The 12,878-nt window shown below is 38.7% G+C and overlaps 1 protein-coding gene and 1 pseudogene across 2 annotated transcripts; both read left to right on the forward strand.

Moving 5' to 3' along the window:
- The first annotated feature begins 947 nt into the window (after nucleotides 1–947).
- LOC130732533 (leucine--tRNA ligase, cytoplasmic-like) lies at nucleotides 948–8,227 on the forward strand (annotated as a pseudogene).
- A 1,292-nt stretch (nucleotides 8,228–9,519) lies between these two features.
- On the forward strand, nucleotides 9,520–12,793 carry LOC130729804 (uncharacterized). Of its 2 annotated transcripts, XM_057581641.1 has the most exons (6): nucleotides 9,520–10,030; nucleotides 10,135–10,320; nucleotides 10,643–10,859; nucleotides 10,944–11,147; nucleotides 11,649–11,738; nucleotides 11,831–12,793. In XM_057581641.1, exons 1-6 carry the CDS (start codon nucleotides 9,680–9,682, stop codon nucleotides 12,598–12,600), a joined length of 1,818 nt encoding a protein of 605 aa, XP_057437624.1. In that variant the 5' UTR covers nucleotides 9,520–9,679; the 3' UTR covers nucleotides 12,601–12,793. The 2 variants fall into 2 exon arrangements, with proteins under 2 accessions (XP_057437624.1, XP_057437623.1); XM_057581640.1 differs by having other exon boundaries at nucleotides 10,643–11,147.
- The last annotated feature ends 85 nt before the right edge of the window (nucleotides 12,794–12,878 follow it).

Raw genomic sequence — 12,878 nt, forward strand, 5'->3', positions numbered from 1 at the left:
GGTGATTTCTTAGGTTGTTTGGTTTAAGAGAAGGGGAAAGAAAAAGTGAGTGGAAATAAAAGTTTGTATTTATGCAATGACAAAAATACCATGATCTCTTTTATTTTTAAAATATGTAAATAATCTTATACTTTCTCATTCAAACTGAAAATAAAGGAAAAAAATTTACATTACAAAAAAAAACTAAAAATAAAGGAAACAACATTTATTAAAAGAAAAGGAAACCGCACTAGATAATACGTTTTACATTTAAAAAAAAATGTATTTGAAAACATGTATATGATTTAACATTTATGATAATATACGTAAGCTTTTTTTTTTGTAGATATCATCAATATATGGATGAAAAGTTAGTTTCCGATTTTTTTAAATCATAGGCAATATAATATTTAATAAACTGAAGGGTATTATAGTCTTTTGAATAAAATAGTTAAACTTTTTTGATTTCCGCCCGGAAAGTTTTTTAGGGTGGGCCCCACTAAGATTATTCTTTCCTTCCCCCTCTTTCTTCTAAACCAAAGGAGGGAAAGTTTCTTGATTTTGGTGCTTTCTTTCCTTCTCCAATCCTTTCTCTTTCTTTCCTCCAAACCAAACAGCCCTATGTTTTGAGCAAATTTTTGCCTTCTAATTAGTAACAACTAATTTTCAAAATTAATTATCATTTACTGTATTGATACTATACGATTAATTATTGGTCAATTACCATGAAAGCCTGAAGAATTGTTGTTAATTAATTCAAACTTAAATCTCTAACATATATACTTTTCAACTACCTGAATCTCTCAATTCAAAATCAATTATACATTTATTTCTTAATTAATTAAAAAATCATAATAATTCACACAATATCAAAATAAATCAACAAATTAAATATCTTATTTAAAAATTAAACAAATATTCCCATAACTTGCGCCCCAAGCACACAGATTCCTTCATGCTATTCAGACATGGCGAGCGACGGTGGTGGGAAGAGCACTGCCCGGAGGGATCGTCTAAGGGAGATTGAGGTCAAGGTTCAAAAATGGTGGCAAGACAACGACGTCTTCAGGGCGGAGCCCGGCGACAAGTTCTTCGGGACTTTCCCTTACATGAACGGTTACCTCCATTTGGGTCACGCGTTTTCCCTCTCCAAGCTCGAGTTCGCCGCCGCCTTCCACAGGCTCAGGGGCCCCAACGTCCTCCTCCCCTTCGCCTTCCACTGCACCGGCATGCCCATCAAAGCATCCGCCGATAAACTCGCCAGAGAGAATAAAGATCCAGCGCTTCGGGGACCTGCCAGTTTTCTCTCAGGAACAAGAGGAGGAGATTCCTAAGGAGGATGCAAATGAAGGTGGTGGGAAGTTCAAAGGGAAGAATAAGAAGAAGAAGTCCAAGGTTGCTGCTAAATCAGGTGGACAGTTGCACCAGTGGGAGATTATGAAGAGTGTTGGGATTTTTGATGATGAGATATCAAAGTTTCAGGACCCTCACAAGTGGCTTTCTTATTTCCCACCTTTGGCTGTGGAGGATCTCAAGGCTTTTGGGTTGGGTTGTGACTGGAGAAGGTCCTTTGTTACTACTGATATGAACCCATATTTTGATTCTTTTGTTAGGTGGTGTAAGGCCCAAGTTTTAACGCTTTGGATAAGTGAATAAAATAAAAGAGTTATTTGATTAAGATAAATTTGAGAAGGAAAAAGGTTCAGGAAAAGTCCAAGAATTTATCGAAGAACCGAAAGAGTTATAGCACGACTAACATACGCTTAATCCTAGGTCAAAGGTATTAGTGAATAGTTAATTTACGCTTTAGGACACGATGGAAACTAATTCCAAAAATCCTCAGAGAAATGTTAGAACTTCTCTTTTCCGTCCTTAAACAACCATTTCGATGCGAAATCCTGGAAAGTACGAACGTCAAATTCCAATTCTCGGAAGTTTGCCGAAACGGAATCCCTGATAGTTCGAGAAAACCTAAGATCGACAGACGATGAAGATTTTTTTCTATTCGGAGCTGCAAATGAAGATTCCACCCGCGTTCTCCTATTTCTCTCGTCATTCCTAATCTTTCTTCAGAAGGAAGTTTTCTCATCCGACGATCACTGCAAAAAGTAGTTTTTCGGGATAAACCGACTTACACCGACTTATGCCGATTTTGGATCTTTTGGTTTAATTCCAAGAATTCTATTTTGAGTTCTGGAATTCTGTCGCCAGAACCTATCTTAGAATGCGCAGAGGAACGCGCAGGAAAAATCGGAATCGCAAAAAAATCATTTTTTCGTTTTTTCCAAAACCTATAAATAGTTGAAAAATTAGATTTTTTTTCACAAAACCCATTTTCCCCACCCCTCCAAGCCGCGAGTTTCTAGAGAGAGAGAGAGATCCGGATCTTCGTCGTTTCTTGCCCGTTTGCTTCACCGTTCGTCACTAATCGAAGACCTCGAGGTAGGTAATCTATACTCTCCTTCGAATCGTCGTTTCTGTCCATTTCTCCTGCGACTTTCTGAGTTCAAAATTTTGAGGTTTTTGAAAAACTGTTCAAATCAGTTGATTTCAGCGTCTAAACTTCTTCCCTGCATGCTCCTGAGCGTGTTCTGCGGATTAGATTTTGTCAAATGTCGACGAAATGCCGCCGGGATCAATTTCTACCCTAAATACCCATTTTTCGCCAAAGTCGCAACCTTTACGCTCTAATCTATCGACTTGGCTTAGTGCTAGTAGGATTTGTCGTCATAAACGTCGTTGTGGACGTCCCCATCCAATTTGTTTTTCAAAAATCCAATTTTGAAATTCTGAGCTAAAAATAATGACCAAACTACCCCTATATCAGTTTTTGATCCGAAAATTTTTCCGAGCCTAGAACCGTCTTAGTTACGGCTTATGTTAACCTAGGAACCAAGTTTGATCGAAGAAAAATCGACCCTCCCAATTAAGGAAAGTGGCCGAGAGCTATACCAAGGGGGAAGGAAATCCGACTTTTTCGAAAACTTGTCTTAACGCGTTAGATTGTCGTACCACAGAGTTTGTAATGTAACGTGTAACCCTAGGACTTATTGCTTGCTGAGTTTCTGACTCAATGTGTTGATTTCTGTGATTTTGGCTTAAGGTTCTTTTGAGGAGTTTCCTGGAGATCAAGGCGAGGAACGTGAAGGAGGTTGTGAGGAAAACGCTGGAGGAGTTACAGGTGAGGGCTACTCTCTGAATTACTAGATAATGCTTTAGGTGTCGACAAGTTCGACTTGATTTATGTGTTATGCACTTAATTGCTAAATGTCTGAATTGTTCTCTGAGGCTTCGGCCGAACTTGTTGAGTACTTGATGCCATGATATTGTGTGCTAAATGATTCACATGCTATGTGCTACATGGTTAACTTAGGATGTGTTGGAATATGCTGTTTATGCCTATTGGCTGAGCTGTTTCATTGATGTTATTCCACTCGTGCCTATGTTTCTGGAAAGTGAGGATTACGGGCAAGTCATGCCGAATTTTTATGAGATTTTGAGAGAGTTTTGAAAGGACGAACGAAGTTCGGACCTTGTTATATTTTAATGGATCGAGACCTTCTCAGAAATTAATTGGGATTATGGGATCCCTGAAACTCATAGGAAGTATCATAAGACTAAACGAAATCTATTTTCTCAAAGAAAATTCATAAGACATTAATCAATCTCTAAACCCCTTGAACAAATGATAACAACCTTAGATAAGAGCTTAGAGCCTGAATATTAGTCTTGAAGATATGAGAAGTGTCGTCGAGTCCAAGTCTTGAGGAAACTTACAAGTTTCCGAGTATGCTTATACTCTTTTCGCTCGATGAGCAGTTTAATGTTTGGCTATCTAAAGTTTAGCTGGAGACTATAAGTTTCCAAGTACTTCGGTACCTTTTCGCTCGATGAGCAGTTTAATGTTTGGCTATCTAAAGTTTAGCCGGAGACTATAAGTTTCCAAGTACTTCGGTACCTTTTCGCTCGATGAGCAGTTTATTGATTGGCTATCTAAAGTTTAGCCGGGAACCATGAGTTCCAAAGTATCTTCTTCTTCTTTTGATTAATTCATTTTGTCGCAGAATCGACGTTTGCCTTAGGGTAGGTTTTTTTTTTAGAGACAATAAGTTAGCTAGAACACGTGACGACGTGTCGAGTGAGGTCGGAGACGTTGTTTGGCTAATCACTTGCATTCATGCACTCATTTTGAGGTTAATACACGGCGGATTACCGGACCTCGGTGGATTCCAAAATGGTCATAAGACCCGGATTTCCATATTTAGGACACTACGGTGGTCCTCAGTAGCAGACGGAATGGCAGACCTACGGGTTCACTGCTGATCTGACTACTTTTGTGTGGTGTAAGAGACGCCCGAGCGGAATGGTCCCACTTTGGCCGGTGTTAGGGCTGACTCGATGGTGTCCATCCTTCTTCCGGAATGCATTTTGTTACCCAGCATTGCATTTCATGCAACATACATGCTGACTTAGTTGCTGAGTGTGATTGGTACCTGTTTATCCTACTTGAGGCATGCTAATTGTTGTTATTATCTTTATATTCATTGTGATATATGCAACCCTAGGATGTTATCCCTAAACGTATAAGCCTGAGAGGCTAAATAATTATTACCCTATATATCTGGTTTTATTATTTATATAATTCTTTGGAGTTGACCCTCGCGTCTTCTGTGTGTGTTTGGGCGGACTACGCCATTGTCAGTTGAGTATGGCGGACCGGTTCACGATGGTTCACCCTTCAGGGGAAACTAGGTTGAAGAAGCTTGATCAGGAGGACTACGGTTCAGGGGTGGTCGACCCCGCTGGCCACCGAGCGACTTACTCGAGATGGGATTAGTGTAGGAGTAGTGTCGATGCTCTGACCGTCATGCTTCAGTTTTGGGGACAGGGTAGTTTCCTACCGGTAGCTTTTTGTGTGGTTTCCTATGGAGATCACAGAGAGCTGGTTGGATTTAGGGGGTCTTTTCTTAGGCCGCTGGGCCAACTTGTTCTCAGATTTTGAGGTTTAGTGTTGCGGACACAGTATTTTTACCTTGGTTTGTACTTTTGCCTACGGGCGTTACTCTCTTTTACTTTCCGTCACTGGAGGTTTACTCGTGACGTGGTTTATAACTTACAGTGGGGGCTGTAATCATATTGTATATTAGTTCTGTTATCTTCGTTTTAGAGTTTCATCTCTTTCTGTCTTAACTTACATTATCAAAAAAAAATAATTCACGTTTTTCCGCTTAAGTTATTTCTTTGGTTACTAAAGTGACGCCACCGAAATCGGGGTGTTACAGGTGGCAGGTGAGGAAGTTGAAGTCAATGGGTAAAATTGTGAAGGATGTCAGGCATACAATTTTTTCTCCTTTGGATGGACAACCCTGTGCTGATCATGATAGGGCAAATGGTGAAGGGGTTCAGCCCCAAGAGTACACTATTATCAAGATGGAGGTGGTTGCACCTTTCCCTCCAAAGTTTGAGGTGCTGGAGGGCAAGAAGGTGTTCCTTGCTGCTGCAACTTTGAGGCCTGAGACTATGTATGGACAAACAAATGCTTGGGTTTTGCCTGATGGCAAATATGGAGCCTTTGAAATCAGTGACACTGAGGTGTTTGTAATGGGACATAAATCAGCACTTAACCTTGCCTACCAGAACCGCTCACGGATCCCTGAGAAACCCACTTGCTTGCTTGCGCTCACTGGCCATGACTTAATTGGCCTGCCACTGAAATCGCCTCTTTCCTTTAATGACACCATTTATGCACTTCCTATGCTGTCTATTTTGATGGATAAAGGTACTGGGGTGGTGACCAGTGTTCCTAGTGATGCCCCTGATTATTACATGGCCTTGCATGATTTGAAGTCAAATCCGGCTTTCAGGGCCAAGTATGGTGTTAAGGATGAATGGGTGATGCCCTTTGAGATTGTGCCCATCATTGAAGTTCCTGAGTTAGGAAATAAGTGTGCCGAGAATGTTTGCTTGGAGATGGACATCAAGAGCCAGAATGAGAAAGAGAAGCTTGCAGAAGCCAATAAGCAAACTTACTTGAAAGGATTCGCTGAAGGAACAATGATTGTAGGAGAATTTGCTAGAAGGAAAGTTCAGGAAGCTAAACCCTTGATTAGGAGCAAACTTTTGGAAACAGGTCAGTATTTATCACACATTGTATTTAAATATGTACAATCTTATTACTATTCTCATACTTCTCAGAATTTTCTTACAATTTACTCCTACTTGCTTAATTTAATTATCTTTTGTAATTCAAAATGTAATAGGAACATATGATTATTAGATGACAATATAAAATAATTCTGCGGTAATAATAAACCAAAGTTTTATCTGTAAACGTTAAATTCTTATTATGTTTTTGTTTTACATGTATGCATCATGCATGTATATATCTTGCCCTAGTACCTGAACTTTTGGATCCACACTTGCAGGTCGGGCTATTGTGTACAGTGAGCCAGAGAAGAAGGTGCTGTCAAGATTCGGTGATGAATGTGTTGTAGCTTTGACAGAACAGTGGTACATTACATATGGGGAATCAGAATGGAAGAAGTTAGCTGAGGAATGCTTGTCTAGCATTAACTTGTTTTCTGATGAGACAAGACATGGATTTGAGCATACTTTAAGTTGGTTGAACCAGTGGGCTTGCTCACGATCATTTGGTCTTGGGACACGCATACCATGGGATGATCAGTTCTTAGTTGAGTCTTTATCGGATTCCACTATTTACATGGCTTATTACACCATTGTCCACTATTTGCAAAATGGTGATATGTATGGATCCAGTGATCAATCTGTTATTAAACCTCAACACCTGACTGATGATGTTTGGGATTATATTTTTTGTGATGGACCTTTCCCCAAGTCTACCGATATTTCATCATCACTTTTAGACATAATGAAGAAGGAATTTGAGTATTGGTATCCATTTGATGTTCGAGTTTCTGGTAAGGATCCCATCTAGAATCATCTTACTTTCTGCCTTTACAACCATACTGCAATTATGTCCAAGCACCACTGGCCCCGTGGGTTTAGATGTAATGGGCACATAAAGCTCAATAACAACAAAATGTCCAAGTCTACTGGAAATTTCAGAACTATTCGCCAGACAATTGAAGAGTATTCTGCTGATGCTACACGACTTGCTTTAGCTAATGCTGGTGATGGCGTTGATGATGCCAATTTTGAATTCAATATAGCAGATAAGACAATTAAACGACTCACTAAAGAGATTGAATGGTATGAAAAGATTTTAGCTGCAGAATCTTCTATGACAATCGGTCCTCCATCTACTTTGGCTGATCGCGTGTTTGCCAACGAGATTAACATTGCTGTCAAAACAACTGAGCAAAATTACTCCAACTACATGTTTCGAGAAGCTCTCAGGACTGGCTTTTATGAGCTTCAGATTGCTAAGGATGAGTATATATTCTCATGTGGGGTTGAAGGTTACAATCGTGAGTTGGTGTGGCGGTTTATGGATGTGCAGACACGTCTTCTAGCACCTATCTGCCCACACTATGCAGAGTTTATTTGGAGAGAGCTTTTGAAGAAGGAGGGTTTTATGGTGAAGGCAGGCTGGCCAACTGCAGATGTTCCTGATCTTACACTGAAGAGTTCCAATAAATCTCTGCATGATTCTATTATTCGTATAAGGAAGCTACTTCAGAAGCAACTTTTAGGTTCAGAGTACATGGTGACTGCAGGCTTGATATATGTAAGTGAACAATTAGATGATTGGAAAGTGGAGTGCCTGAACATTCTCCGGAACAAATTTAATAGAGATACTCGAACTTTTGCTCCGGAATCAGAGATATTGGAGGCTTTGGAACATAGGGGTCACTCTTGTCAGCAATGTAGGCCTTTCTTGAATTATATGAAGGGTAAAGCCAATGAACACGGGGCTGAGGTGCTGGATTTGAGATTCAGTGAAATGGAGGTTCTTAAACAAAACTTGGACTTGATAAAGAGACAGTTAGCTCTAGAACATGTGGAAATCTTATCTGCAGCTGATGCCGATTCTGTGGCTAAAGCTGGAGATTTAGCTAATGTACTTACCCAAAATCCTTCATCCCCTGGAAATCCAACTGCTGTCTTTCTCAAAACCAAGTCTGAGAAAATTGATTAGTTTTAATTTTGTTATTTTGATTGTTAATTTGTGGTTATAGCCGACTTCACTATGTGAGATAAGACTTTGGTTGTCATTGATTATTAATTAGTGGTTGTTTCATGTTTGTTATTATTGAGAAACTCAAGTACTCAGCACAGACATCTGTGCTATGAAGCTTTTTAAAATGTTGCTGTCCAATTCCTATTTGATCTGATATTACCTGCTGTTTTTATTTCACCGTACCTATGGTGGTTTTTATTTTACCGTTTTTATTTTGTTTCATTTATAGATTTATTGATACTGATTGGTTGATTTGTTATGAACTTAGTTTATTTATTCACATGGTTTATTTTTATAAAATCAAAAATTTAATCCTCTAGTTTCTACAAGGATGATGAAAAGTTGATGGCTTTGATTGGGATGAAGGAAGCAGGGTATGTTCCTGATACAAGATTTGTTCTTCATGACATTGATCAGGAAGCAAAGGAGCAGGCTTTGCTCTACCACAGTGAACGTCTAGCTATTGCCTATGGCCTCATTAGTACTCCACCAAGAACACCTCTTAGAATCATTAAGAACCTTCGTGTCTGTGGTGACCAGCAACCTCCTTTGCAGGTATTGTCCTAATTTTTCACAGAAGGTTCCCAATTTCTCTATCTGTTTTAATTTGGAAGTGTAAAATGGTTAGATGTGAATAATAACTAAATTGCTGTAAAAAAAAAAAGAATAATAACTAAATTGTGACAGCATACACTTGCTGAGTATAGATATTGCAGTTTTAAGACTAAATTTGGTAGCTTTGCTACAAACAATTGATGACATATTAAGCTTGATGTCCTTAACATTAATAAAAAATATTTTTTTAAATTTTAAAATACACTTTTATGCTATGAAGTACGGATTCTGACATGGACACCGGACACGACACTAGTACCGCAACACAACTAAAATCCAAAAAGCAAGATACGGGGACAGCATATATATATATATATATATATATATATATATATATATATATATATATATATATATATATATATATATATATATAAAGCTTTTGTCATAAAGCCTAAGAAATTGCTTTAGTGTTTTCTTTGTAAAAAGGTTAATTGTCTAAAAAAGAGTTAATCTATCTACTAATTTTCACTCATTTATGGATTATGATATATATATACACACCTCTCCACTTCTTTTCCACCTTTATTTCAATCTATTTTTCTTTTCTCTATCAATCAAATCACCTATCACATCTTTACTTTCTCTCTCCTTTCTTCCTATCTCTCTCTTCCTCCACCTGTCCACACCTCAAAACACCTCATTTTTGAGGTGTGAAGATAACATTAAATTTAAAATAACATAAATTTATCATTGCTTTCTTAACATTTTTTTAATACACCGAATATATGTCAGAAAAAAAATGCATATTCAGAGGAACAGGAATCAGGGAAGACAGAGGAACACTCTTTGACAGAGGTAACACATCACTTCTTGTCAAAGCCACTTTCACACTCCAACGTCTCAATTCTCTCTCCACCACCACCACCACCACCACCAGTGTCTACCACCACCACCACCGTAGAAGAAAAGCAAAAAAGCAAAATGTGTGATCAGGAAGTGAACCAGCCTCTCTCACCTTCACGATCACCATCAAATCCTCCTCAATTTCAACTTCACCCAAGCACCCCGGAGAAATTTCCCAACCCAAACATTCAGAAACGAATGCAAGGAGACACTTGCTTCAAGTGTCACCAACAAGGTCATTGGAGTTGGTTTTGCCCTTTGAACTCTCCCAACAAGAACCCCCTCTCATCATCATCATCATCACACTCACCCACTCTCCACTCCCCTCAGAACATTCACTGCCGTTGTGGCTACGGTTTGTGCATCATCAAAACCTCCAAGAGCGAGAGAAACCCGGGGAGAAAGTACTATGCCTGCCCCGTCAAAAGGGTATGCCTCTAACACCTTCAAGTTTCAACCCTTTGTGATTCCCAGTTTTTCTTTTTTGATTTTCTTAACTGTTTCTATGTTGGGTGTTTTTTCTTCTTCTTCAGGGGGCACAGTGCAATGGATACGGGTTTATGAAATGGTGTGATGAGCCTGTTGATCAGAGTGATTGGCAGCCTCCGTTGTTCAAGTACCCTGAGTGTGAATGCGGAGCTGGAGTGTGTCGAAGAGTGAAGGGAACACAAGAGAGCACCAGTGTGGTTAAGTACTATTTTGAGTGCCCTGTGAAAAAGGTATGTAACTATGTTTGATGATCATTTTAGTGTTCTAGTTTTCTAATGGTTCTATATCTGCTTCTTGAGTCACTGGTTTTAGTCCCAAATGAGTTATTTACTAATTTTTTGCCTCAACTTCCTGATTTGGTCCTTTGGTTGTGAAACACTTGCAAGTTTTATGTACTGAAGCTTATGTATGCATCATTAATTGCATATGAAACATCCTAAGTGTAGCAATATTTTCAGCTACCTTTCTGTATGCATTCCCTAGAAGATTATTTTTTGGGGTGTACTACTATCTGTTTATTTTTGTTTATCCATAATTAATACTATCAAACAGGATCATGGATCTTGTGGATACCAAGTGTCAGAAGATGAAGTGCTCAACAACACAAGCATTGCTCCTATCCCACAAAGCATGTCTGAAGAGGAAGTGCTCAACAACTCAAGCATTACTCCTACCCGGAAAAGCAGGCAAAGGTGTCTCGATGACTTTTACCAAAATGATAAAAGTCATAAAACTGAGAATGACCTGGGTGATGGCTTGTGTGAGGGAGGTAATTTCCTTGGACAGACCAAAAGGATGAGAATCATGGACAATTATGAATTTCTCTCATCCTTGGTTATATCTGAAATTCCAGAAGGTGAAGATGCTGGTGCAGTAGCGGAAGTAGACCAATCAAAAGTTGCTGGTTTTCCAGAATTTGAGATTGCTGATGATGATTTAGAATTTGCCGACTTAGCCATTCAGGCAGAAGCTGATCTATTACCTAGTCTGTCAACACCTTCAAGGATCAGTGCTCGACAATATGTTTTTGTTAGGGACATTGTTGATGCATCACTTGGTACTATTTCCTTTTTCTGGTTTTCTAATTTCTATTCATCATTTGAAGCTATTTTATTTTTCTGGTTTTCCATATTTTTAAAGAAATTGTATTTCCTCCTTCCACATGTACTTTATTTTGCTGCTTCCACTTCCACAGCCAAGTTTCACCATTTTTTTTCTTTGCAAATTCAATCTCATGACCTTGCAATTGATTTCTTAAAATATTGGATTTCTTCTTTCTAGCCCTGGACCAAAGTCATAACAGTTAAAGCACACTGCTAAGACAGCTCTTAAGACTTGCTTTGTGTCTTTCTTGTTCATCTGCAACAACTCAACACTGTTTATCTGTTCAATCTACAATCAATTTAATTCGATTTGATGATGTTTGATTGTGTTTGGTTATATATAATACATTTCCTCTTGATCACAAAAACAAACTTTGAAAGTAGGATAAATTTTTCTCATAATTTTTTTTTATGACAGAGAATGTATGTTTGAAATTCTTTTGATCTGATTGCAGATGGTTTTCTAATGGGTTGGTTAGGCCGCCTTGTCTTTGTCCATCCCACAAAGGGCTTGAAGCTTCCCACACCACAGCCATTTTTCTGCTGTAAGATTTCTTAGTTTCATGTGTGTGTACTGTGTACTTTCCCTCTATGGCTCTGCATTATTCATGTTGCTTCTGTCCTTCCATCATTACAGGTGTTTTCCCATCTTTTAATCCTATACTTGTTCCTAAACAAGCAAGTATTATTCTTAATGGTCCTAGTGCTCAACATACTCAACTTTCAACTACTAGTCTTACTGAGGTATCCAGAGATGTAGTTAGTCCCAATTCACCACCAGGCAGTGGAAACAAGCCAATTACAATGTCAAAGAGGCAAAGAGAAGTTGCCTTGTTTATGCAGCAGCAGCTACTGAGTGATCTAGAGAATCTGGATCCTCGCGAGCAGGACTCTATGAGAGAGGCAGCAGAGACCACTTTCACATTGTTAAATCGTTTAGAAGTTGACTGTGAGCAATTTTCTCAGCATGTGTGGGATTTCATCAATCTCACATCATCCATAGTAGAAATGGATAAGTCTATGGAAAATTCACTTACTCTCGAGGAACACCAAAAACTCTTTGAGGAGGAGGAAATTAAATTGGATTGCATCAAGGATGACCTTGCTGAGACTGAGGCTTTGCTTGAAGTATCAAACCGACATAGAAAAACTCTTTGTGAAGAGATCTCTCATCTTGAGGCCATGCTCCTTAAGAAGAAAAACCAATTAGAATCTTGTGAGGTGGAGACATTGCAAATGGAGACTCAGCTTGGTGATTTGAAAAGAAGTATGTTGAAAGCTGACATAACTTTGAGGGATAGAGCTGAACAAGTAGAAGTAGCCCGCAAACAAAGTGAAGAAAGAAAAGCAAAGCAGGTTGCAGCTAAGACAGCACTGGAGAATGCAAAACTTGAATTGGAGAATTGATTACTCACTGTATTTGTTAAGGGAATGTTGTGTTGTGAATAGTGTATATATTTAACTTGTTCTCTTCCTCCTCCCCTGTACTATGTAAGATCAATCTCATGTGTATCATCTGTTATCTGTATGTCTTTGTTTCAACATTGGCAGCTTACTGTTCCTAATGGTCCTAGTCAAGTTGTTTTCAAATTCTTAACCACCTTGCTTGGCATTCTATCCTCTGTGTAATGCTAATGCACACTTCTTTTGTTTCTTCTCTTTAATTTCAGTCTCATAAATCTTAC

The sequence above is a fragment of the Lotus japonicus genome, chromosome 1, assembly GCF_012489685.1.
Source record: "Lotus japonicus ecotype B-129 chromosome 1, LjGifu_v1.2".
In the NCBI taxonomy this organism is placed as follows: domain Eukaryota; kingdom Viridiplantae; phylum Streptophyta; class Magnoliopsida; order Fabales; family Fabaceae; genus Lotus; species Lotus japonicus.